Raw genomic sequence first — 26,645 nt, 5'->3', positions numbered from 1 at the left:
AAATATTTTCTCCCCAAGTTGCACCCAAAGCCTGCTGGACTTTATCACATGAGGCATTCTGGGCCCACATACTATAAATGGGCACTCTTTGACAAAGCACTATAGGGGGCACTGGGGTTCCACACTTTACCCAAACACATCCAGGACTCGTTCAGTGCCTTTACATCTACCTCAATTATAACAAGGCCTCCACTACAGGTATGTGCATACCATGTCTTTTGCAGGCGAGTCCACTCCAAAACCCACCTGAAAAAGTGCTACCTAAACGCCTGAACACATGGACATAAGCATTTCTATGTAAAAATGACTTGCTGTTCATATGTTCAGTCTTCTGAATGTCTTTAAACCACTTCAGGTTTCCAGCTACGCTAAGCGATTAAAATAAGTGACCTGACCCCTGAAGACCCTCTGTACTTTATACAGTAAGTGGTAGGTGGTGATGAGCGCAAGTGCTCGTTACTAGAGTTTGCCTAGGGTGCTGGGGTATGTACCGAATATAGCGGGTGCTCGAGTGACATGTTTGAGTCCCCGCAGCCGCATGGTAGTTGGACCGACACAAAACATACGGGGATTGCCTGACATGCACGGGCAATCCCCAAATGTTATGTGGCTAACAGCGGCGAAACATGAGGCTGCGGGGACTCGAACATCTCACTCGAGCACCCGCTATTCTCGGTGCAAACTCAAGTAACGAGCACTTGCGCTCATCACTAGTGGCAAGTGTATATTTTTTGAGTGGTAAGGCTTAAAAGGCGGCCGGGCTTCTCTTTGAGCGTTTTGTCAGCGTTTTTGTTGAATGGAGATATACATTTCTGGAAAATGGCAGTAAAAAAAATAAAGTGATGGAGAAAGACGATAAAATGCTGGAGGTCAAAAACATGGAAAAAGAAACTTCAGAAAAAATATGCTGACCTGTCCTGAAGCATCTACTTGAAAAACATGGTGCGTTCGCCCTCCTGATAAAGAGGTTGTGTGCACCCATCGTACTACTACTGCATAAAGAGGTTGTGTGCACCCATCGTACTACTACTGCATAAAGAGGTTGTGTGCACCCATCGTACTACTACTGCATAAAGAGGTTGTGTGCACCCATCCTACTACTGCATAAAGAGGTTGTGTGCACCCATCGTACTACTGCATAAAGAGGTTGTGTGCACCCATCCTACTACTGCATAAAGAGGTTGTGTGCACCCATCCTACTACTGCATAAAGAGGTTGTGTGCACCCATCCTACTACTGCATAAAGAGGTTGTGTGCACCCATCCTACTACTGCATAAAGAGGTTGTGTGCACCCATCCTACTACTGCATAAAGAGGTTGTGTGCACCCATCCTACTACTGCATAAAGAGGTTGTGTGCACCCATCGTACTACTGCATAAAGAGGTTGTGTGCACCCATCGTACTACTGCATAAAGAGGTTGTGTGCACCCATCGTACTACTGCATAAAGAGGTTGTGTGCACCCATCGTACTACTGCATAAAGAGGTTGTGTGCACCCATCGTACTACTGCATAAAGAGGTTGTGTGCACCCATCGTACTACTGCATAAAGAGGTTGTGTGCACCCATCGTACTACTGCATAAAGAGGTTGTGTGCACCCATCGTACTACTGGATAAAGAGGTTGTGTGCACCCATCGTACTACTGGATAAAGAGGTTGTGTGCACCCATCGTACTACTGGATAAAGAGGTTGTGTGCACCCATCGTACTACTGGATAAAGAGGTTGTGTGCACCCATCGTACTACTGCATAAAGAGGTTGTGTGCACCCATCGTACTACTGCATAAAGAGGTTGTGTGCACCCATCGTACTACTGCATAAAGAGGTTGTGTGCACCCATCGTACTACTGCATAAAGAGGTTGTGTGCACCCATCGTACTACTGCATAAAGAGGTTGTGTGCACCCATCCTACTACTGGATAAAGAGGTTGTGTGCACCCATCGTACTACTGCATAAAGAGGTTGTGTGCACCCATCGTACTACTGGATAAAGAGGTTGTGTGCACCCATCGTACTACTGGATAAAGAGGTTGTGTGCACCCATCCTACTACTGGATAAAGAGGTTGTGTGCACCCATCCTACTACTGCTAGTCCCTGTGCTCTGGAGCAGCCTTCCTGCCCTGTGCATCAGTTATCCTGTCCCCTGGTGGCAGCACTATAGTAAAAGTAATGTCATTGACTGACTGTTTCTTTCAGTATATTTCTGTGTGGCAGAGGGGACAATATAGACAAGTGGTGAATCCAAGGCGCCTTGGGGCATTTTTTTTTTCATATGAGAAATGCATTGTAGAAATCTTATTTCTTTTACATTGTGGATTCTTGCTGCTCCCTAAACGCCACAATGCGAGGCTTAAATCCTACAACTGAAGACTAATTTTGTTTTTTTGTTGGGTTGTCCCTCAAATTCAGATCTTGTTCTCAAGTCAGAAGACACGTGTCATGATGAAGAGACCAACCTGGTAATCGTGTGGCCTTGGTGTTGTGCCTCTTGGTAGATGCCATATTTCTGCTCGGTTTCTGTATTTCATATTTGCATGGTGTTTGTAAAGTCTTTGATCTAACTTTGCTAGTTAATGCATGGAGTGAGCTATTTGCGATTTATATATATATATTTTTGTATTCAGGTAGTTATGTGCATTTTTTTTTTTTTTTTTTTGTATTTTTATTTTTTATATCGTGTGCACATGTAATCCTAGGGATTAGCCGCTTCCTTACTACTATTTAGAGAGCAAACTCAGCCACCATTGGCATCACATAGGACGTCTGCTTAATGTATGTGCAGTCAGGTTGTATACATACTGCAGTGATTAACCACATTTGCCATGCTTCATGTGTGTGCATGCAGGTACATCAGCTGGAAGCATGCATTCTGGATAAACTCTGAATCGAGAATGTGCTTAAATTAATATCTGTATTACATTTTTTTTCTTTTGTGTAATGTAACGGTGTTGCTTCGTACATGCAGTCCCATCTGTGGACCGCACAATGTAGAGGAGAAGCTGAGCAGAATGATATATGGGTTTGTTGGAAAAATTCACTTATATATAACTTGTATTTTATTCTTTGAAATCCCTGGGGTATGTATGCGAGTCCTAGAAGTGGTCCGATTAGTATTTGACAGCTGTATCTGCGTGCACAGTCATACAGGGAAGACTGTCAATCACTTATAGGACCGCCCACTGGACTCCTGTGCAAACAGACATCAGGGATCTCATTGAATGAATTGCAAGTTTTACTGAAACATTTACATACAAATATAAATCAGCTCCTCCTGCTCTATAACATTATTCCTGTAGAATAGATGCAATTTTCAACATGACCGCTCCTCTTTAATGGAAACCTGTTATCAGGATTTTGCCTATTACACTACAATCAGTGTCATGTTGGCGCTGTAAGGCTATGTTCACACATCATGGTTTTTTTTTTTTTTTTTTTTAATGCAAATTTTCAGCTGCGTTTTACAGTACCAGCAAAGTCTGAGATTCCAGAAATCTCATGCACACGTTTTTTGTTTTTTTTGTTGAAGATTTTGTGCTTTGCATGTTTTTTTGCAAAATAGAGCATTGTCACTTCTTTCAGCATTTTTTTTTCACCCATTGGAAGTAATGGGTAGTGAATAAAACACTGAAAAAATGCAGGTGTCAAGTTTTTCAGTGTTTTTGTGCCAAAGCCAGTTTTTTTTTTTTTTTTTTTTAATACACTGAACTTTATGTACATGCATAAAAGAGACAAAAGGACAGTGAAAAAAACGCGCAAGAAAACGGCAACAAAAATCCTGAACAACCTCCTGACAAGAGATCGGGTTTTGCTGCAGAAAAAAAAAAAATGCTGAAAAAACCATGATGTGTGAACATAGCCATACACTGAATAAAATACCAGGGTTGAAGAAATCCATCTTTTACAGCTGGGTCAGGAGTAGAAGAGGGGAATGATAAATGCAGGGATTAGAGACTTCCTGTTTCTACATAGAGAAAAGAGGATAATTAGCTGGGTAGAAAGGCAAAATGAGCAATTGTAAGTACACAGTGCTATATAATATGATGACTGCAATATATTGAGAGAATAAACTTTGATAGGAGGAGGAGTTCTTCTTTAATTTCCAAATTCTTCATTCTACAAGCACACAGGTGCGTATGCAGTGCTGTATATGAAGCCGCTGCTTGCATGGACTGTTGGTGTAAATTGTGTAATCACATGTGATGTAGCGTGCAGGGTCTTGGTGGCCTTCAGTGTAGACGTATTTTGGGGCAGGGTTGCTTATAGTTTTATTGCCACAGGATATTGGAAGTAGAAAGAATGTTGCTCTGTCTCGGCAGGTTTCTGGTGGAGCGTTTTGCTGTACACCATGCTATGGTGCAGCTGCCACTCTGCAGATGATGTGTGACCTGCACAATGGAGAAGCTGTACAGCTGCCTGTACCGTGCCTCTGGTCACTAAACTCTTAATATTCTGGAAACAAAGTGATCACACTGAAAATGAAATGAATAATGACCTACAGCAGGACCAGACTAGGTCATTGTGGTGACCAGGAAATCGTCTCTGGGTTTTTCTCCCTGACCTCCATGTATTTGGCCACATAATGCATCTAATCTCCCTGCACAAGAGGTCAGAGACCAGTCCTTCTGGGCAGGGAGACAGCAGATTTCTCCAGCAGTAATACTTGCTGAGTGTGCTTGCTGTCAAAAGTAAAGTAATTCATGACATGAATGCAAAAAATGTTAAACTAATATAGCCCCTTTGCAAAGTTTAATTGTCCCAATAAAAACAGGTTTGTGGAAGTGCCCACAGCATTTTATCTTGCATTGGACATGGAGACAGGAGTCTACTACCCATAAGTGTTCCCCGTAGACTGAACGGACCTGATTATCCTGGTAAACTGCCTAGAAGGCAGAAGAAAATCTCTGTATATACCTGTGACATGCTGGTAATTTACTATGATGGATTTGTAAATGTCTGATGACCTCTGTGCAGATTAGTGACAGTGAAATGACTTGAAACTGATCCTGTAGAAGGCATCCACGGCCATGCCATCTGTAATGGAAGGGTTAAATACATCTAGATGTAACTGGTAGCAGCACGGTTATTTGTATTTTATTGGTTTTAAAGGGGTTGTCTCAACTTCTTAAATAGGTAAAATTCCACAGTGCTTGTATGATGTACAATACAAAGTTATATTGTGGTACTGTGTTAGCCAGAAAATTCGATGTAAATACTTTTATACCCAAAAATGACAAAAGTATTCTCTGAGTGATACCTTTATTGGTTAACCAGAAAAAGCCAATAAACCAGGCTCGGAGTGATACCTTTTATTGGCTATCACTCTGTGCCCCGTCTGAACTGTCAGTCTTCAGGAAAGCGCTGCCCTTGGAAGCAGGAGGCTGGGGAGCAGTGTGCTCCTGAAGATACATGATGAGAATAACACTTTAATGACTATGAATTTGTATTTGATCTGTACCATGGTTTTAGAGGACAATTTATGAGGACTGGCGCTTTGGCTGCCATTGCTGAATCTATAGCTCCCTGGAATAAGGTGCACCCAAGTAAGAGACCTCCTAATAAAATTGGTGCATCTTTCAGACTGTCTGCAATTTTCTCCCTATAGTGTCAGATTTTAACACACAAGTCTGGTCTATGCGAACTTAAAAAGTTGGGCAAACTGATAGCTCATCTAGACTACAGAATCTGGGACCTTAATATATTAGGTCATATTATATATGGACATTATCTGTATAATATTCTGGTAGACGACTTTGGAAATGTGACCCATTGACTAATGGTGCCCATATGCCTTAGAGCATGTGCAAACAGTTTTTAGAATGAGTCTGCTCCAAAAAACATTAACAAAGAACGCTTGAAAAGAAATTAGTTTCCTCTGTTAAACAATCTTGCTGTTCATACATTCAGTGTTTTGAGCATTTTTCCTCCTTCAAGTTTTTAAAATCTCCAGGTGGAACAAAAAGTTCATGTCACGTCTTTGAAACATCTGAAGAAATCCGCTCCAAACTAAGCACTGACCAATCAGAACCCTGCAAAAAAAAAAGTTTCAAAACTGCTCCAGAAAATGGAAAAACTCCTCCAAAAACTCCCCAAAGAAGTGTTTTCTACTAGAAAACTCAACATTTACAGTATGTCCGCCTCAAAAAATCCTCCTTGTGCATACACCCTTATATCAGGCAACAGCAATCTGTCCCGACACCACCAAACACATGAACGTTCCTCTTGGTTGAATGTTCTTGTATCCTCATTTGGGATGGGGGAGATTCCGCTTAAAAGGGCGATGTTGCCTTTTTTTTTTTTTTGTGGCCTTCAAGGGGGTTTCCACTTTCACAAACATAGTGACTAAATGATTGCATATTTGTAAAACGGCAAATACACATGGCACTAGCACCTCCATCCCCCTCGTTCTGACGCTGCTCCAGCCTGTGCGTTGGTTGTAGTGGCAACATGATGACTGGTTGCAGCAGTGATGTGCGCTGCAATCGTCAGCAGAGCCATGGAGCTCAATGATTGCCTGCAGCAGTGACGTGCTTTGCAGGTCTGACTTCACCGCTGCAGGCAATACATAGAGAACGGAGCAGCGATGGAGAGCCGGCACTGCATTCTGGGAGGGTGAATGCAATCTTTGATGTTTGACAACCATGCAATTGTTTGGCCATTACTTTTGAGAAGGTAGAAAATCCCTTTAAGGCCACAAAAAAAAAGTAGGCAACAGCCACTCTTTTAAGCAGAATCAGGCAATCAGATGTGGCTTACTCCCCCATCCCAAATGATGATAATCCCAAAGTGACAGTGGCTCCAGAATGAATAAGATTTTTATTTTGCCTCTCCATTGCGGCTCTTCTTCCTGAAGCTTCTTCGCTGACAGCATTGTGTGAATACACCCTGAGGATTTGTTCACATTCGGAGGGTTAGATTCAGATCTGAAGAGTGTAACCCTTGTTCCCCTCTTGTTTCTAGTTACGTTTTTTTTTCCTTGTAAATACTAGTTGGTTGCATTGGTTTTTCATATGTGGACTGTGTTGGGGTGATTTATGTTTCCAAACTGATTTGAAATATGCAGATTTAGTAATTGGGAATGGATTAACCTTTTAAACTCCCCCTCCCCACCTCCCATACACATTATAGATGGATGTCTATAGCCGCTTCCAGACTCCTCTGTCTCATCGAGAACAAAAGGATTGGCAGTCTGAAATTGGACGTGGCTGATCCTTCTTTCTACCGGGGTAATCTGTAGAGGGAAGATTCGGATGCCCCCATACACATCCGAGCATGTTGATATTGGCGGGTTTCTCCGATGTTAGCCCTGTGTATAGGGGGTCTTTACAGTATCATCCACGTCACATGGTGATAAGGTGGGTATGGATGGCATGCGCCCAGATAATAGATTTTAGGTTCTGACAATTCCTATACAATATGGAACCAGGGCTGCAGAAACCACATGTTTGGGAACATATCACCTACGTTTTTATTTAAAGGTAGAACCTCAGAAAATAATAATTTAATCTCATACCTGCTGTCCAGCAGGGGTTACCTACATGGCCAGATAAGCTGCTGGTTCAGAAGCCATGCACAGTGCCCCTTATCATTGCAGTGGGGGTGCCAGAGTGGCCCTAATAAGACCCTGCTAAGTGGAGAAGCAGGTGGGCCCCCAGTGCTTCCTGTGACTCCATGTCTGGGGTGAAGGTTGTATACTATTACCTATTAGTGAAGCCTGACCTGTAACGTTACACCAGCGCACGCACACTGCCAGGCTCCCACCTCCTCCGCCTTTATGAACCAGCAGGGGCAGAACGGTGAAAGGATTAAACCCAGAAACCAGGAAATTGTGTAATCATCTCACTTTTTTGTTGTATTGATTCTTCAGAAGAAGTAAAACATCTGGCTCTTCTGTTTCATAGTAAAAGTATTATGAAGCCTAAGGTTTCTTTACGGAGGAAAGTAAGTTCCCAGCATGCAGAATTCCTGCCAGCTGAAATGACGACCAGATTAAAGAGACGCTGAGCCCTTTATTAATAACGCTGTTTAGTGATGAAATAAAAGGCAGCTCTGTAATATACATATATCATTTTCCAGATCTCCAAATGCCCTTAGCAGGGGAATTAAAGATCCAAAATCCTCCGGTATGTCCTGCTGGTCTTCTGTCCCATATACCCTACATGACTGCTGCAGCCAATCACTGTTGTCAGCTGTGTACATAATGAGACTTCTGAGGCCAGTGATTGGCTGCAGCAGTCATGTAGGGTATATGGGGCCCGATGTTTGCATCTAGGGTAAACTGAAGACCAGCTGGTAGCATCAGGGTGTGGGGAGGGGGTGAGCTGGGAATAAAAGGGCAAGTATTAAATGATTTTTGGTGAATAGCTTTTTGGGTGCACCACTGTAATGATCTGACAACCCTTTTAATGTATTTATAATTTTCTTTCCATACCATAAAAGGCATGTGTATAGAGATACCATAGCTGCCAACCTTCAAAGGGGAGTCCACCTTTGTGTTTTTGTGTTTGCATATATGCGTATATTTTTGGCTAAGAATAATGTTAAATTAATGCTTGGTGTCCCTGAATATTGATAACTTTTGATAGCCAAGCGCTGCAATCCAATTGGTTAGACCCCAGCGATTGGGAAGATATCTCCTATTCCATGGATAGCGAGTAACTTCCAAACTTGAGAATACTTTTTTTTTTTTTTAACTAATTCTGCGGCCAGTAATACAATGCAACACGCACTGTTTATAGAATGCAAACTGTGCAAGATTTTTAATGATGCCTAATTGCAAAAAATGATATTTAGTTCAAATTACATACTGTACATGCATTTGAGAAAAAAGATAAAATATAAATAGTCACCACAGGTGACCAAATTCTTTAAATCCCAAATGGTAGGACCGTTTTAAAACAGGTTTCCAGCAAAAAGTATAACCAAATGTTGTTTACTTACTACTACAGTCCCATTAGTTCAGGTTCCCCATTCCTTTGCTACCCGCTGCATTCTGGCTCCTAGCTAACATCCGAGAAGTGCGCCAGCTCATCTATTAAATTAGGAGCCAGCTCACCCAGTTCAAACCCCCCACCCCCTACCTCCTCCAACCGCACCCCACACCCAATCACATGTTGACAGCAAATGTTTTCCTGTCGAGGGCACAAGATCCGAAATGAGGTGATCGTGCCCCTGGGCTAATGCAGAGGAGCAGCGCCCCTGGGCTAATGCAGAGGAGCAGCGCCCCTGGGCTAATGCAGAGGAGCAGCGCCCCTGGGCTAATGCAGAGGAGCAGCGCCCCTGGGCTAATGCAGAGGAGCAGCGCCCCTGGGCTAATGCAGAGGAGCAGCGCCCCTGGGCTAATGCAGAGGAGCAGCGCCCCTGGGCTAATGCAGAGGAGCAGCGCCCCTGGGCTAATGCAGAGGAGCAGCGCCCCTGGGCTAATGCAGAGGAGCAGCGCCCCTGGGCTAATGCAGAGGAGCAGCGCCCCTGGGCTAATGCAGAGGAGCAGCGCCCCTGGGCTAATGCAGAGGAGCAGCGCCCCTGGGCTAATGCAGAGGAGCAGCGCCCCTGGGCTAATGCAGAGGAGCAGCGCCCCTGGGCTAATGCAGAGGAGCAGCGCCCCTGGGCTAATGCAGAGGAGCAGCGCCCCTGGGCTAATGCAGAGGAGCAGCGCCCCTGGGCTAATGCAGAGGAGCAGCGCCCCTGGGCTAATGCAGAGGAGCAGCGCCCCTGGGCTAATGCAGAGGAGCAGCGCCCCTGGGCTAATGCAGAGGAGCAGCGCCCCTGGGCTAATGCAGAGGAGCAGCGCCCCTGGGCTAATGCAGAGGAGCAGCGCCCCTGGGCTAATGCAGAGGAGCAGCGCCCCTGGGCTAATGCCATAGTTCTATATTTGTAAATTATATAATTTCCTTATTTAAAGATACATCTGCTAAAGTGTTTTTTCTTTTCCATTTGATAACTCATAAGCCTTGTCCAGCAGGACCCAAAATTACGTAGAAATGCTCTATTTATGTAAATATGAAAAAGCCAAACCCATTTAATGGGCCGTTGTGGACTATAGTCCCATGAAAAATGCATTGGGAAGTAAGACGTACATTTAGGCTGGCTGCCCACGTAGCATTTTTCAAGCGTATATGCTGCGGAATTTCCGCAGCGTAAACGCTTGAAAAACGCATGTATATCCGCACCCCATGGTCCCCAATGGGATTCCGCAAGTTCTATGCACATGCTGCGGATTTTTCCGCAGCGTTTATGCCGCGTTCAAAAATCCGCAGCATGTCATTTAATTTTGCGTTTCCGCAAGCGGAATTGCCTTTGTCCAATGCATAAAAAACGCAAGGCAATTCCGCATGTGGAAAACGCGTGATAAACGCGCGAAAAATGCGCGATAAACGCGTGCGGAATTCCGCATGCGTTTTTCCGGGAGAGGACTTGCATTTATGCAGCAGAAATTTTCTGCTTCATAAATGCAACGTGGGCACATAGCCTTAAGGATGTTTTTTCTCTGAGTCTGTACTAGATTTACTACTATATGAATGCAACATATCACATCTGTGAGGTTTATAGGCCAATAAATGTTAAATCTAGTATAATAAAAAATATCAAAAGGAGCGTGCCATAATGTGAAACCAGAGGGCAGGATGGGGGTGATGTGCACAGTAATACTCACACTGGCTAGTTGTGCAGAGGTCGGGCACAACGGTAGACTAGGGGCACAAGACAGGATAAAAAAATCGGTCTGATTTTCATCCAGAAAGGTAAAGTGATATATATTTCTTTTTCTCATCAGTGTGTAATCTGTATTTTTACAGCCGCAGTTATTAATCAAGTACAGGAGCATATAGTTTCCTTTGCTACAGAATTGTAATGTATCTGTAAAAATTGGATGCTGAGCAGTGGCATCTGATTTATTTATTATTTCCTTGCACCCATAGATTTATATGTGAGAGTTTCATCCGATTTCTGAGTCAAATAACAGTATGATGTGACTTTTTTTCACTGACCAGATTTCGTCAGTGAAAAGAAAAATCAGTCATCTGCACTGTCCCATTGAAAAACATTAGGTCAGTGTGCTATCTGATAGCGCTCGTCTGATTTACCGTATATTCTCCTGTGCATGAGCCCTAGAGCTCGATAATCTAATCTCCACCTGTACAACCAACCAAGGGTCAATTTGCTGAGACGTGCAGGAAAAAAAGAAGAAACCGGAAATAATAGAAGGAGCTGCAAGTAGGTGTGACCAGCGCTGCCTTGTGAAGAAACCGGATCGGTTTGGAAATGTATTGCAGGTTTTAAGTTCATAAAACATTTTTATTTTTTTTGCAAGCCTCTGGTTACTCCTACGGGTTGAGTTCCTTTCTTTTTTTTTTTTTAAGATTTCTACAATGCTGACATTTAATAGGCTAATAGGAAACTATTATTTTATCAATATTCTTATCATGATAATATTTATTTTATTATTTTTCTAAGTTGTTTAATCGGGTATGAAATGCAAACAGTCATGTTGGGAAACATCCCCTCACCAGATACCTGTTTCTTTGGTCAATTTAATGCCCTTAGGCTATGTTCTTAACAAATAGGAGAAAAAAAACACATGTAAAAATGCTGCAAAAAACATGCGTATTTTTACACAGTGCTTTTCCTGCCAATACTTTGATTGTTTGTTGGTTCAGTAAAAACTCTGCAAAAAAAAATGCCTCGTGTGAACATATCTTAACATTCGCATTCTCAGCAGGGACCACCAACCTGTTGGGGTCAGGAGACCTGCAGACAGTGCGTACTCAGACCGTGAGACAGAGGTGTGAGGAGACTACCTAATGCTGAATTCAGATGTTTGTAAAACATGGCCTGTGTACGGACTGTGATGTACAGACTGGTCACAAATCTCACGACCTGGACTCCACATATCATATATGCCTATGAAGTTAAGTTCGGGCCAGAAGACCCGCGGCGATCCGAAAACAGATCATGTTTCATGGATGTGTGTATGAGGCCCAAGTTGTGTTATTAACACTTATTACAGTTGTCCAACCCTTACTGGTCCCTGTACCATTTTAGCAATGCCCGGATCCCTCACTGGCCTTTGTACATCCAGTTTGGTCCCGTCTGGCACGTGAGCAGTAATTGGTTTAGTGGTCACATGGCCATTTGTACCAAGCAGAGTACAGAGATCAGCGGGGGATCGGCAAGACATTGTGTGTGTGTGTGTGTGTGTCCCCCCCCCCCCCCCCCACTCCAAGGCTGAACCGCTTTACAATACTGCTGTGTGTGTGTGTGTGTGTGTCTCTCCCCCCCCCCCCCCACTCCAAGGCTGAACCGCTTTACAATACTGCTGTGTGTGTGTGTGTCTCCCCCCCACTCCAAGGCTGAACCGCTTTACAATACTGCTGTGTGTGTGTGTCTCCCCCCCCCCCCCCCCCCCCCACTCCAAGGCTGAACCGCTTTACAATACTGCTGTGTGTGTGTGTGTCCCCCCCCCCATTCCAAGGCTGAACCGCTTTACAATACTGCTGTGTGTGTGTGTGTGTGTCTCCCCCCCCCCCCCCCCCACTCCAAGGCTGAACCGCTTTACAATACTGCTGTGTGTGTGTCTCCCCCCCCCCCCCCCCACTCCAAGGCTGAACCGCTTTACAATACTGCTGTGTGTGTGTGTGTGTGTCCCCCCCCCCCCCCCACTCCAAGGCTGAACCGCTTTACAATACTGCTGTGTGTGTGTCTCCCCCCCCCCCCCCCCCCCACTCCAAGGCTGAACCGCTTTACAATACTGCTGTGTGTGTGTCTCCCCCCCCCCCCCCCCCACTCCAAGGCTGAACCGCTTTACAATACTGCTGTGTGTGTGTGTGTGTGTGTGTGTGTGTGTCTCTCCCCCCCCCCCCCCCCACTCCAAGGCTGAACCGCTTTACAATACTGCTGTGTGTGTGTGTCTCCCCCCCCCCCCCCCCACTCCAAGGCTGAACCGCTTTACAATACTGCTGTGTGTGTGTGTGTGTGTGTGTGTGTGTCTCCCCCCACCCCCCCACTCCAAGGCTGAACCGCTTTACAATACTGCTGTGTGTGTGTGTGTCCCCCCCCCCCCCCCACTCCAAGGCTGAACCGCTTTACAATACTGCTGTGTGTGTGTGTGTCTCCCCCCCCCCCCCCCCCCCCCCACTCCAAGGCTGAACCGCTTTACAATACTGCTGTGTGTGTGCGTCTCCCCCCCCCCCCCCCATTCCAAGGCTGAACCGCTTTACAATACTGCTGTGTGTGTGTGTGTCTCCCCCCCCCCCCCCCCCACTCCAAGGCTGAACCGCTTTACAATACTGCTGTGTGTGTGTGTGTCTCCCCCCCCCCCCCCACTCCAAGGCTGAACCGCTTTACAATACTGCTGTGTGTGTGTGTGTGTCTTCCCCCCCCCCCCCCCCCCCCCCACTCCAAGGCTGAACCGCTTTACAATACTGCCGTGTGTGTGTCTCCCCCCCCCCCCCCCCACTCCAAGGCTGAACCGCTTTACAATACTGCTGTGTGTGTGTGTCTCCCCCCCCCCCCCCCACTCCAAGGCTGAACCGCTTTACAATACTGCTGTGTGTGTGTCTCTCCCCCCCCCCCCCACTCCAAGGCTGAACCGCTTTACAATACTGCTGTGTGTGTGTCTCCCCCCCCCCCCCCCCCCCCATTCCAAGGCTGAACCGCTTTACAATACTGCTGTGTGTGTGTGTGTGTCTCCCCCCCACTCCAAGGCTGAACCGCTTTACAATACTGCTGTGTGTGTGTCTCCCCCCCCCCCCCCCCCCCCCCACTCCAAGGCTGAACCGCTTTACAATACTGCTGTGTGTGTGTGTGTGTGTCTCCCCCCCCCCCCCCCCCACTCCAAGGCTGAACCGCTTTACAATACTGCTGTGTGTGTGTGTGTCTCCCCCCCCCCCCCCCCCACTCCAAGGCTGAACCGCTTTACAATACTGCTGTGTGTGTGTGTGTCTCCCCGCCCCCCCCCCACTCCAAGGCTGAACCGCTTTACAATACTGCTGTGTGTGTGTGTCTCCCCCCCCACTCCAAGGCTGAACCGCTTTACAATACTGCTGTGTGTGTGTGTGTCCCCCCCCCCCCCCCCCCACTCCAAGGCTGAACCGCTTTACAATACTGCTGTGTGTGTGTCTCTCCCCCCCCCCCCCCCACTCCAAGGCTGAACCGCTTTACAATACTGCTGTGTGTGTGTGTGTGTGTGTGTGTGTCCCCCCCACTCCAAGGCTGAACCGCTTTACAATACTGCTGTGTGTGTGTGTGTGTGTGTGTCCCCCCCCCCCCCCCACTCCAAGGCTGAACCGCTTTACAATACTGCTGTGTGTGTGTCTCTTTCCCCCCCCCCCCCCACTCCAAGGCTGAACCGCTTTACAATACTGCTGTGTGTGTGTCTCTCCCCCCCCCCCCCCCACTCCAAGGCTGAACCGCTTTACAATACTGCTGTGTGTGTTTGTGTGTGTGTGTCTCCCCCCCCCCCCCCCCCCCCCCCACACTCCAAGGCTGAACCGCTTTACAATACTGCTGTGTGTGTGTGTGTGTGTGTGTGTGTGTGTGTGTGTCTCGCCCCCCCCCCCAAGGCTGAACCGCTTTACAATACTGCTGTGTGTGTGTGTGTCTCGCCCCCCCCCCCCCCCCAGGCTGAACCGCTTTACAATACTGCTGTGTGTGTGTGTGTGTCTCGCCCCCCCCCCCCAAGGCTGAACCGCTTTACAATACTGCTGTGTGTGTGTGTCTCCCCCCCCCCCCCCCACTCCAAGGCTGAACCGCTTTACAATACTGCTGTGTGTGTGTGTGTCTCGCCCCCCCCCCCCCCCCAAGGCTGAACCGCTTTACAATACTGCTGTGTGTGTGTGTGTGTCTCGCCCCCCCCCCCCCCCCAAAGGCTGAACCGCTTTACAATACTGCTTCTGCTTTTCCATCCATCTGTCTTTGTTGAATTTGCATGTAATGATCACTATTTGCTTGTGGTGGGTGGTTTAAATTCTTTTTGTCCTCGTCCTCAGACATCTGTCACATATGTGAGACCTTGATGGATTACCGTTCCACATGGCTTACATAACGCCTGTCACATGCTGTAAGGTCCTCGCATACCTCCTAAAATAAATTTTGAATAACTCACAGGCTATATGCAAATGACTGCTCAAGTGTCCGCTGGGCGTATCCCAGTGGCTGTTAAGGTGCTAAGCTGAGCCTGCTCCACATATTTGTGTGTGCTGTCTGTATTATACAGCTGACACCTGTCACTTAGTGACTAGGGTGGGTTTAACCAGACAGACAAGGGCAGACAGACAGGGATGAAAGAAAACTACAATCATACAAAAAAACTCACAAAATAACAGAGTGGGAAACGGGAGGGATAGGTAAGAGAAACCAAATAGGAGAGGATGAGGATAAGCATGCAAACCAACTCCAAGCAGAAATCACCTGAACAACTCTCCAACCGCCTACTCCAAACACTGAATTTCTCCTTCAACACCTAACCAGGAAGTAATAACTATCACTGGCAACTCCCAAATGCCAGTGGTGAGCATATATACCAGAGGAGAGTGGCAAATGTAGTAATAGCAGGACCATGGCACTTTCTGGTAAGTATCTTATGCATATATAATTATTGGGTCTCTGACACCTCTCACTTTTGGATTGAGATATGGAAGGGTCTGAAGACATTGTGCCTTCCAGAATGTGCACAACAGCTGTTGAAATTTTGTGCACCATCTTATGCTAATGAATAGGACAGTTGCACAGTACTGCTGGCTGTGCACACATCCTGGCAGACACTCCACCTCCCAGAGTACAGTATATCCTTGGGATAGGTCATCAGTATCAGATTGTTGGGGGTGTGGTACCCGGCATTCCGGCTGTTTTTGAAGCTCTGGCGGTTAAATATAAACATTGTGCAGAGCCAATACAGCACTGCTCCGGACACTTCGTAGTAGTTGATCTTGGATACTGTAGCTCGGGCTCCCATTCATGTCATTAGGTGCTGAGCTGTAGTACCTGAGAATGGCCACTACATGGTGCTGTTCCAGCTTTGTACACAGTTTATGTCCAGCTGGTGCTATAAACCACTCTTCACTGGGGCTGCCAGGTATCAAACCCCCACCGATTTGATATTGACACTAGTAATGGACAGCCATTTTTAAACCACAGCCAGAACAACTACATCTGATACATTGCTTGAAAACTAGTAGTATGACTGTATTTCTCTTTTTATATCTTCCATTGTTGATTGATTGTTTGGACTGGCAGAAGAAAATGCCAGCGCAGCTTTTAATTCTGGACAGGTTCTGCTGCTGCTTAATCGATGCACTTTCACAGTAAATGGATTGCTGGAATATATGTAGTCTGGAGCCAGCTGTACCACAGCCCGCTCTAATTCTCTCTCCAAATAGTTATGGATTATACAGTGCGGAGCTGATTGAACAGGTCTGTGCTGCAGGGTATGTGCACAACAGTGGCGAGCTCTCGCTTGATGTCGCCGTCGCCTAGGACTTAGCCTTTTCCTGTGGATATGAAGGAGTTAAGGCCGTGCTTGTTACATAGCCCAGGATTTCCATATGAGTGCCGGCAAGAGTTTGGCTTTGGAAGGCAGGACTAATAATAGACGTTCAGCAGCTCTGGGCAGGTCTAGTTTCAGGATCCAGCTGACTTCAGTGTGCAGAGCCATCTCACCCCTGCTGGATGGGGGACACTGCTTCTCTTCTTGGGTACGATCGCTCAGAAGTAGCGGAGTGATTTTCTTGAATTCTTTTGCTGATGTTCATGGGTGAAGAGCGCTGACAGCATGATGGAGGATACAGGTACTATTAATATACAACCTCATATAAGTGAAGACTTGGAGCAAGAGAAGTCCAGCCAGTTGCATGTTGTGTACTACGTAGTCCATCAAACTGGCTTTTGTAGTATTAATTTCTATAATATTGAGGATCCGAGAAGATAAAATTAGACTAAACGCAGTCTCCAGTCCATAGATCTGTAGGTTCAGGGTCTTGGTGGCCGGTGGCAGCCTATGGCCCTGCTCTTCTCCAGCCACAACTGTTTTAGTTCATTTGAATGTCTCCTATTGCAGGGTGCCCTCTTGTTTTTACAGGAGGATACTGGTTGAGCCTCGGGGCACATTCCTATGCATAGCTCGCACTCCACGCTGAGCGCTCTCCATAACTTATCCGTCTGGGTAGTGTCTTCTTCTATTTGTATCTTGTAGAATGAAGCCTCAGTTCTACTAATCAAAGAGTTTGAAAAATAACTGATTTCGATGACTATCTTCTTGATCTATATTGCATCATCCTTTTTAGTTTTTTTTTTATGGGACTAGGAAGAAAATTAAAATTAGAACGGCCTCTTCTGATGTTACATTTGCTGGCAGATTGGCTGCTTATGTCAAAATAGCATCACGAAAGGAGAGCGTTCCCTGACGGTCAGCAAAATGCAGTGCGCCGAAACAATTCTTTATAAAGTCAAGGGTCGAATAAATAAATCCCGACCTTTTTATGTCTGTATTTACTGGCTGGCACATTTTTGGAGAAGCTGAGTAATTTTTTGTTTCTCCCAATAGTGATACTTTATCCAGATAGGTTTGTCACGTCTTTGGCTGCCTTCATAGTAATACGAAAATGTAGTTCAAGGGGTTGTCACATGAACAAAGTACATTTTAATCAGTAGATCTTGGGATAATAATAAGTTCCACTATTGGATGGGTTAAAAAAAAAAAGTACCGTATACGTTTATCTTGGCATAGGAATATGTGCTCCTGCTACATACTGTTATATGCTGACCATGCAAAATTGTTGCAGAACATGATCGATATATACCACAGCTTCTGGCCAGGGTAGGAAGCATAAGTCACTTATAAGTGAGTATACAGACTAAACAGCAGGGGCTCACAGCTGCTGCTTTTTGAGGTAGCGCCTTTCATTGCCTGTTTTATCATAGGAGCTAGTGTTTTTGCCACGTCACCATCTCTCTCAGCTCATCATAATCAAGTCAATGATCCAGCAGCCGCTGAGCTTATGACATAATTTATGATTGGCTCAGAAGCCTGGCTATGCAACAAACATTCACTCCTGTGATAAAACAGGAAGGGAAATATGTTTCCTGATAAAGTAGCAGCTGTGAGCCCCTTCTGTTTCATCTGTATACTCGCTTATCATAAGTGCTTAGCTCCTAGCCAGGGGAAGAAGCATATGGTACGTGGCGACCATGAAGTAGAGCGGTTCTGCATGGTCGAATGTAACATACCCTTTTGTGGAACTTATTAGTATTCCAGGATCTATTGATTAAAATGTACTGTGTTCATTAGACAACCCCTTTAATGAGATTTATGTACTGTAATAAAATGTTTTTTTGTTTTTTTTAATTCTTCAAGTTATCTCCCCTTTTAATAAATGTATAGTAACTTTAGATGGTTGACATGTATGAAGGAGTCCTGATTCTCCTTGAGCTGCAGATGTTGGTGAACTTCATCATGTCTAATCTTTTCTTTTCTTATTAAATAACCTGCTGTTACCAGAGTTATCTAGTAGGAACACCAGATATGTGTGTCAAGAGGCTCGGAGCAATGGCAGACTGGCTAATTGCTATCTAAAGTGTATGGTTATTTTGTGGATTAGACATGTTGAGATCCAACATGTCTGATCCTATTTTTCCTCATCACCAGAGGATAGCTGAAAGGCCATTAAATACCTTAGATGGTCGTTGCACTCTTCTAACAGTAAAACAGTTGTCTATCTGGGATATTGGTGGAATATTGACAGGATATGCCTAAATGTCCATTAATTTGAAGCTACTCTCTTTTGTCAACATGCTACAAATGTTCTAGATGGCATAAATGTCCATTTAATGTGATACGTTTGGGAAGATTTAAGCCTTGATTATTTTTTCCCTAGTACAGTGCAAAATTTTCATTTTTGTCTTTTACATTTGGTGTAATGACTATTTCCATATTGTGATAACCCACCTATATGATGAGATGGGATTGGATTTTTTCCTGGTTGATCTTCACTGAAGACTTCGCTGTCTGATAAATAACCAATCATTAGCAGGGGACCTGCTCACAGGGGCCAGTAATGCTGTGAGGTCTCATGCACACGCTACAAAGAATGGCTGTGGCAGGTAAATTTGTGCTGCGGATGTTATTGGGGTTTTCACCCTTTGCTGTGTGACTGGTGAAATATTCGCCTTTACAGACCCAGTTTTGCAGCGATATTCTCAGCAGTATTTGGCGCTGTGCCATTTTTGTGGATGGAATTTTGCATCAGAAATGCCACGTGGGAGTGTATCCACAAAGGAAATATACAGTGGATTTTTGACTGCTGAAATGAAACGTCATGAAATTTTCAGCGTGATGCGGATATCCTCATTGGGATCGCAGGCATTGTAGTTCTTGCGTGTTCGCGGTGCCAACTCATTGCATATCTGTGTTCGTGGCTGTGAGGAAAGAAGGATTGGGCTGGATGATGTATAACAGGCTTGATCCTTTGTTACAAAGAAACTAAGCAGAGCCAGACATTGTCTTACAGCAACTATTACTGTATCCCGAGCCAAGAAACTGCTGTCTCCTTTATGGCCATCACTAGCATATATAAAGAAATAGCATGCAAATTTCATGAGTACAAGTATAAGTTTTGGGACCTTTTTTTCCCCTTGAAAATGGCATTCCCCCAGTTCAAGATTTTTTTCGTTTCGCACCTTTCAAGTCTGTAGAGGGCTTACCCTGGAGATTTTAATTTCAAGAAGTATATAGTCTTTGCATTAGAGGCGACTAATCATCTTAGTGAATATACTGTATATCTCCCAGAATTAAAGGGAATCTGTCAGCAGTGTTTTTCTATGGAATCTTATATAGCAGCATAATGTAGAGACAGAGAGCCTGAATCCAGCAATGTGTTACCTACTGGGCTGCTTGGTGCAGTTTTGATAGAATCCCTCTTTTGTGTCATGTAGATGTAGCAGATCTATGGCTTCTAAGCTGTGTATAACCTACCCCACACCCCTGATTGGCAGTTTCCCGTGTACAATCAGTGGTGGGGGAGCAGTTACACAGATTAGCTGGACATGCCTGCATGTGAGACTCCTCTAGTGATAATCTCCTGATAAGACACTGATTGTATTGAAACTACAACACACAGCCTAATAAGTGACACATCCCTGTAATCAGGGTCTCTCTGCTCCTACATCATTCTGCTCTCAGGTTAAATGGCAAAACCCTTTTGACATATTCCATTTTTCTTCTAGAATGTCAAATGTCTACTGTTGGCAAACTATTGACTGCTTCTGATAGCAACCAGAAAAAAACCTGAGTGCAGCTCTGGCTTCTGATGCATGAGATGGCTAGGCTTACTAGTGCAATATAAGTACTGAGGGTCTACAGAAACGATCACCATTATGCAGATATTGTCTCTATCCAAACTGTACAACGATAGAGGTGAAATGTCGTCCAGCCAACTTCAGACAGGCATACTAAGCATATGGGGTTTGTATTACTGAGGCAGCTGGACTCCTGTATAACATTTTATGTAGATCTACAAGGGAATCTGTAAAAGCACTTAATCAAGACTTTGCAACCGTAATATACTTCTTGTAGCACGATCGCTATTATGGCAGCTTAAAACGGGCGGCCTTACGCTGTCCCAATTTAAGATGAACCTGGCCAGTTGATGTCAGTGGTTAAGAGGCATTTGTGCTAATATCTTGGTTTCATGAAGTTGGCCGCCATAACCTCAGTCCATTAAGTGTAGATGCAAAGGCTGCAGAGCAGACCTTTCCATGTTGTTGTTTTATATATATATATATATATATATAGTATGCTGGGTATTCTTCTTACAACACGCGCTGACAGTGCACTCTTGTTACTTCTGATCAGAGCGAGTGCACAGTTAGGCCACGGCCCCACTGTCAGAATTCGGTCAGTATTTTTTCTCAGGAGTCGGTGCCAAAACCAGGAGTGGGTGAAATGCAAAATTGGTGACTTGTTTCTATTATACCTTTTTCTCTGATTGTCCCTCACCTGGTTTTGTCTCCCACTCCTGAGAAAAAATACTGACCGAATACTGATAGTGGGGCAGAGGCCTTACTGTGCATATTGGACAGTGACCAGATCCTACTGAGCATCCATCAGAATTGACAACCTATGCATGCTCAGTAGAGCAGGGACTAGCCCAGCCCCTGAAACTCACGTCGCTGATGCCCCTTGATGTCGACCCATTTGACTATCCCAGCATGCACTGGGATTCTCAAACAAAGCGTCATCAAAGAGGAAGTAGTAAAACGAATAATACAGGCGTTAGAGTAGTGAGGGAACGCTATAACTTTTTAATTAAAGTATATTAGAAAAATGATTAGATTATGATATTAAATAGGCATTTAGGATTAAAATAAATTTTAGTTTCGGTCCAGCCCTTTAATATCCGAGTTAGGGTGAGTCATGATCTTCAAACCAGCCCTGAAAATGTTTGCAGTGTGCCAGGATGCATTATCCTGATGAGGCTCCTAACACTGGGGAATAGGCATCTCTGAAAGGGGACTTGCTTGGTCTGCAGTAATGTTTAGGTGGGCTGTATGTGTCACATAACATCCACGAGTGCTGGACCAAGGCTTCCCAGCTGAACATGGTCCATTTCTGATGCCCATTACAATCGCTTTCAGCTGTGTACAGGGGCAGCATGGGCAGTTTGATCGATCCAGGACAACACCGCTCTACCACAGTGTCTGTTCTGATGTCTATTATAGCCAGCATTGAAGGGGTTTTCCAGGCTGAAAGGAAGTCTGCAGACTGCTAAATCGTTGGTGTGCAATGTGCACACTGTCACAATTCCCCTGTATGTTCAGTGTGAGTAGGCGGTCACATGTTGGCAATTTTGATACAGTCACACGCCTACTAGATTATCGTCTATAAAATAATGAATTTACCCGGACTGGATAGAATTTTTCATGCTATTGATTTTATAGCGAAGTTTTTCATGTATGTTTATACTCATTGCGAGAATACAGTTTGTAATAGTATTGATAGAATCTTCAATGGATGTTTAACCATACGATGGCAAGGGTTAAATAGATTGCATTGTAAGCAACAAAGACAAGTGTTCTGACTCCATAACTAGACTGCGAGTGTAGGGCTTCAGACACCTTTTCTAGGCTATCTCTATGTACCAGTACTCACACAAAGAGATTTCATCAGATATGAAGTGTCCTGAAGAAGGTTATTGAGCTGAATTCTTGTAGTTATGCACAATTACAGTGGGTAAAAAAGACTATTCTGAACTAGAGCTGTTAGCTAGGTGTACGTTTTTAAGAAGGCTGCCAAACTCACGATGAGGAAGAAGAAAAAGGTGGGTTGCCGGCATCAGAGCTAGGGAGGGGACAGGGAGAGAGAGAGGACAAACTTCTAAAAGGCACACCTTATTGCATAGCAGCACAACAGCAACAATACAATACTGTATGATTCCCAAGTCGTGGGACATGGCAACGTGAATTGTTCATTTATTCCAGACAATTTTATGCATTTTTTATTGATGTTATAGTATTGCAATGAATTGTTGAATAATAACTAATTTGAGCATCTATATTTCTATACATGGGTCATCGACTTCTCTCAATAGAAGACTTTGGCACTTTCTTTTGTGTTTTTTTTTTTATTTTTATTTGTGTAAAAATATATAGAATGTAAATTATAGTTTGTTTGTTTTTTTTGTTCTGATTTTATTTATAATTGTTAGAATGTATGCTACATAATTTTCTGTGTTTTCGGCCTGTGAGAAAGAATACATTGCTGTCGGCTATAGTTGTCTGTGACAACAGTACTTCTTTGTCCTCAGAAGTTGCCTGCATGTCATTGAGGATAAAGTTCTCAGTGCTGACAGCCCGGCCTCTGTGGGATCCCCGTTACTGCCACATATGGTTATCTTTGCTGCCTTTCTAAAAAATAATGTACATTTGTTAATATTTTCAACCCTAAAATAAATAGGAATATTAAACCTTCTTTACTGTTGAATGTAACTTTTCTGTCACCCGCTCTGGCTGATAACAACAGGAAATAACATGGTCCAGCATATTGTCAGCGTCCGTGATCAGTGCTTTATCTGACATTTTGGGAGGTCTGAGAACCTCTAGAAACTTTGAAATACATATGCGAGATCAAGATTAGCAGCTTTTATGTAGGGCTATTTTTATTCTTGGCAATCATTATGATAATTGTTGTAAAAACAAAGAAATGTCTACCACAAAACTATTGTTGGTTATTTATGGATCACAACACTAAAAAAATCATTAGTGTCTGTGGCTCTTGCTGGAGCCGTCATTGCGAAACAGTTATGCTCAATCCCTGAGCAGCTCCTCTCTGTATTTCGATGGATTCAACATTGGAGCTTCTTCACCCTTCTGTGGGGTCAGGAGTGCTCTGGGACCGTACATAAAGTTTCCTGCCTGTCGGGGTGCTTTTGTTGTGTCTATGTACACCCAGTACACTGTGGACTGCTCTATAGATATCAGATGTTCATTTTAATGCTTCCACTTTAAAAGGAAATGTGCCACTTTTTTTAAGGTATTCAATATAGTTTGCATCCCTTATCAATTCTGCAAAGTTTATATGGCCAGTTACACAATTTATTGTAGGTGTAATAGAAGCAAGGTACAACATTACTATAGACTACACAACTACAAGTAATGGGTAATCCTATAATAAAACAGACATTGAGCAAGGTGATTCACATCTTGAAGAGTCGTGCAGTCACTTTTTTTCTTAAAAAAAAAATAAAATAAATAATATGAAATCTTTTTATCTTGTGTTCCGAGTTCTAACAGGTTATTTTTTTTTTTTTATATTCTTTTCTAACAGAACAAAAACATGGTGGCAAGAATGGGAAAAAGGAAGGCTTGTCTGGCAGCTCCTTCTTCACCTGGTTCATGGTTATCGCTCTTCTGGGTGTTTGGACATCGGTTGCCGTTGTGTGGTTTGATCTTGTAGACTATGAAGAAATCCTTGGTAAGAACTCTGGTTATTTTTGTTAATTGTCATTTATTTTTTTAAACATTTTGGTTTACTGGCACTCTTGTTACTAATTTATTCTTTAATATTTAAGATTCTGCTATTTTTATTTTTTTATTTTGCTGTGGAGGTGTAGTTGAATCAGTATTACTTACTGTTCTCCCATTTTGCAAGCGCATATAATGTATACGGTAAATTGTTTTGGAGTTAAGGAAACGGAAATTGGCCGTTACATGAAGATGATAAACTCCCAGTAAAAATAGAAAATTGAGACATGGATGAATAATTCTTTATATAAACAATTATTTTATGTTAGGTTCCCTTTAAGCTATCAGCTGATATATTCTGCACAAAACGTGGGCAGCATGTATCCGCCACTGGCTGTAATGTCCCAGCCATGTATGTTTGTCTTTGAACGCTTCGGTGTTTCAGAGAAAAATATATTTTTAATAGCTGCTGGGGACCGAGCCTCACTGTGCACTAGTCGTACAGGCGGATCCCCGACAGCTTCTCTCCACCCGCTGACAGTGATTGGCAAGCCTCTGCCTACGTGTGTGTCTAGGCGGAGGCTTGCCGGTTGCACTGTGTGTCTAGGTGGAGGCTTGCCAATCACAGTGTGTCTAGGCGGAGGCTTGCCGGTTGCACTGTGTGTCTAGGCGGAGGCTTGCCGGTTGCACTGTGTGTCTAGGCGGAGGCTTGCCGGTTGCACTGTGTGTCTAGGCGGAGGCTTGCCGGTTGCACTGTGTGTCTAGGCGGAGGCTTGCCGGTTGCACTGTGTGTCTAGGCGGAGGCTTGCCGGTTGCACTGTGCGTCTAGGCGGAGGCTTGCCGGTTGCACTGTGCGTCTAGGCGGAGGCTTGCCGGTTGCACTGTGCGTCTAGGCGGAGGCTTGCCGCTTGCACTGTGCGTCTAGGCGGAGGCTTGCCGCTTGCACTGTGCGTCTAGGCGGAGGCTTGCCGCTTGCACTGTGCGTCTAGGCGGAGGCTTGCCGCTTGCACTGTGCGTCTAGGCGGAGGCTTGCCGCTTGCACTGTGCGTCTAGGCGGAGGCTTGCCGCTTGCACTGTGCGTCTAGGCGGAGGCTTGCCGCTTGCACTGTGCGTCTAGGCGGAGGCTTGCCGCTTGCACTGTGCGTCTAGGCGGAGGCTTGCCGCTTGCACTGTGCGTCTAGGCGGAGGCTTGCCGCTTGCACTGTGCGTCTAGGCGGAGGCTTGCCGCTTGCACTGTGCGTCTAGGCGGAGGCTTGCCGCTTGCACTGTGCGTCTAGGCGGAGGCTTGCCGCTTGCACTGTGCGTCTAGGCGGAGGCTTGCCGCTTGCACTGTGCGTCTAGGCGGAGGCTTGCCGCTTGCACTGTGCGTCTAGGCGGAGGCTTGCCAGCCGCACTGTGCGTCTAGGCGGAGGCTTGCCAGCCGCACTGTGCGTCTAGGCGGAGGCTTGCCAGCCGCACTGTGCGTCTAGGCGGAGGCTTGCCAGCCGCACTGTGCGTCTAGGCGGAGGCTTGCCAGCCGCACTGTGCGTCTAGGCGGAGGCTTGCCAGCCACTGTCAGCGGGCAGTGAGAAGCTGCTGGAGACCCGCCTGTATGACTAGTCACCCACGCGGCTCGGTTCCCAGCGGCTATTAAGTGTGTGTATTTTTTGTTTTTCTGAAACGCCGCAGCATTTCAGAGACAAACATGTATGGCTGGGATACTACAGCAAGTGGCTGATGCAGACTGACAGGTTCCCTTTAAACCCATTGTCTGAACCTGATCACACATATTGATCAGCTATCCTTTGAATAGGTCATGAATATCAGATTGGTGAGGGTCTGACACCATGCACCCCCACTGATCAGCTGTTACAAACTCTGGTGGCTGCAAAATGTAAACTCTTTGAACGGTGCTGTTGAAAATAGTAGCTGATCTGCAGTACCTGCAGAGGCCGTGCACCTTACATGGAGCTGCACCCAGCGGCCCCTGGACCAAATAACAGCAGATTGTTGGATGTTGCCGAGTGTTGGACCCCCATGGATCTAGTATTAATAACCTATTCTATGGATAGGTCATCAATATGTGTAACTAGACAACCCCTTTAAATTATGACACTATCAAAATTTACCCCAACATTTTTTTTAGATTTTGTTGCAATCCATTGCACTGAAGCCATGCAAGAAACAGATTTTAAGTTGCTTTCTCTTACCGGAAGACCATATTTTATACCAATGGTGGCATTTGGCAATGCTGTGTGGTTTTATATTTCTTTTTTTTTCTGTGTTAATCCCATTTATGAAGTATAAAGGGTTAAAATTGTCAGTACCATTTAAGTAATGTATTATACATATTTCTATATTTATTCACACATGCAGCCAAGGCAAAGGATTTCCGCTATAACTTGTCAGAGGCTCTTCAAGGTAGGATTTCTTAGCGACAGAAATGTTTTAGCCATGTTCTTTTAATATACTTTTTGATTGTTTGGTTTTCCCGTAACCATTCACAGACTTGCTCTAGATCTAATTTATTATTTTTTGTTTTACCCTTCTACTTTGTCTTCTCAAAATAACCATATTTTCCTTTTTCAAACTATCTAGTAAGTAAGTCAGAGTGCAACGAGCACAACAACCTCCCAGCCTTTCTTGGTTTTATAGGCTTATGCCAAATGTCTAAAAGTTTATCGGAGATTAGATTGGACAAGAGCCATAAAGCAGCTC

At 44.8% G+C, this 26,645-nt stretch overlaps 1 protein-coding gene across 8 annotated transcripts in view; it reads left to right on the top strand.

The window, feature by feature from the left end:
- The window catches only part of ASPH (aspartate beta-hydroxylase), a 223,493-nt gene that overhangs the window by 5,530 nt on the left and 191,318 nt on the right, over positions 1–26,645 (top strand). For 4 of the 8 annotated variants that reach the window (XM_073679343.1, XM_073679342.1, XM_073679344.1 and 1 more), the window contains exons 2-3: positions 23,812–23,958; positions 26,304–26,348. In XM_073679343.1, the coding sequence (XP_073535444.1) occupies positions 23,812–23,958; positions 26,304–26,348 (192 nt within the window). Of the gene's footprint in view, positions 1–15,441; positions 15,566–16,413; positions 16,781–23,811; positions 23,959–26,303; positions 26,349–26,645 lie in introns of those variants that run through there. The other 4 variants (XM_073679345.1, XM_073679346.1, XM_073679348.1 and 1 more) reach the window with 3 other exon arrangements.

This window comes from Phyllobates terribilis, unplaced genomic scaffold, assembly GCF_046119375.1.
Source record: "Phyllobates terribilis strain yellow unplaced genomic scaffold, ASM4611937v1 Scaffold_4__5_contigs__length_816908805, whole genome shotgun sequence".
Classification (NCBI taxonomy): domain Eukaryota; kingdom Metazoa; phylum Chordata; class Amphibia; order Anura; family Dendrobatidae; genus Phyllobates; species Phyllobates terribilis.
Note: the sequence above shows the minus strand (reverse complement) of the source record. Positions and strands in the feature narration are given on the sequence as shown.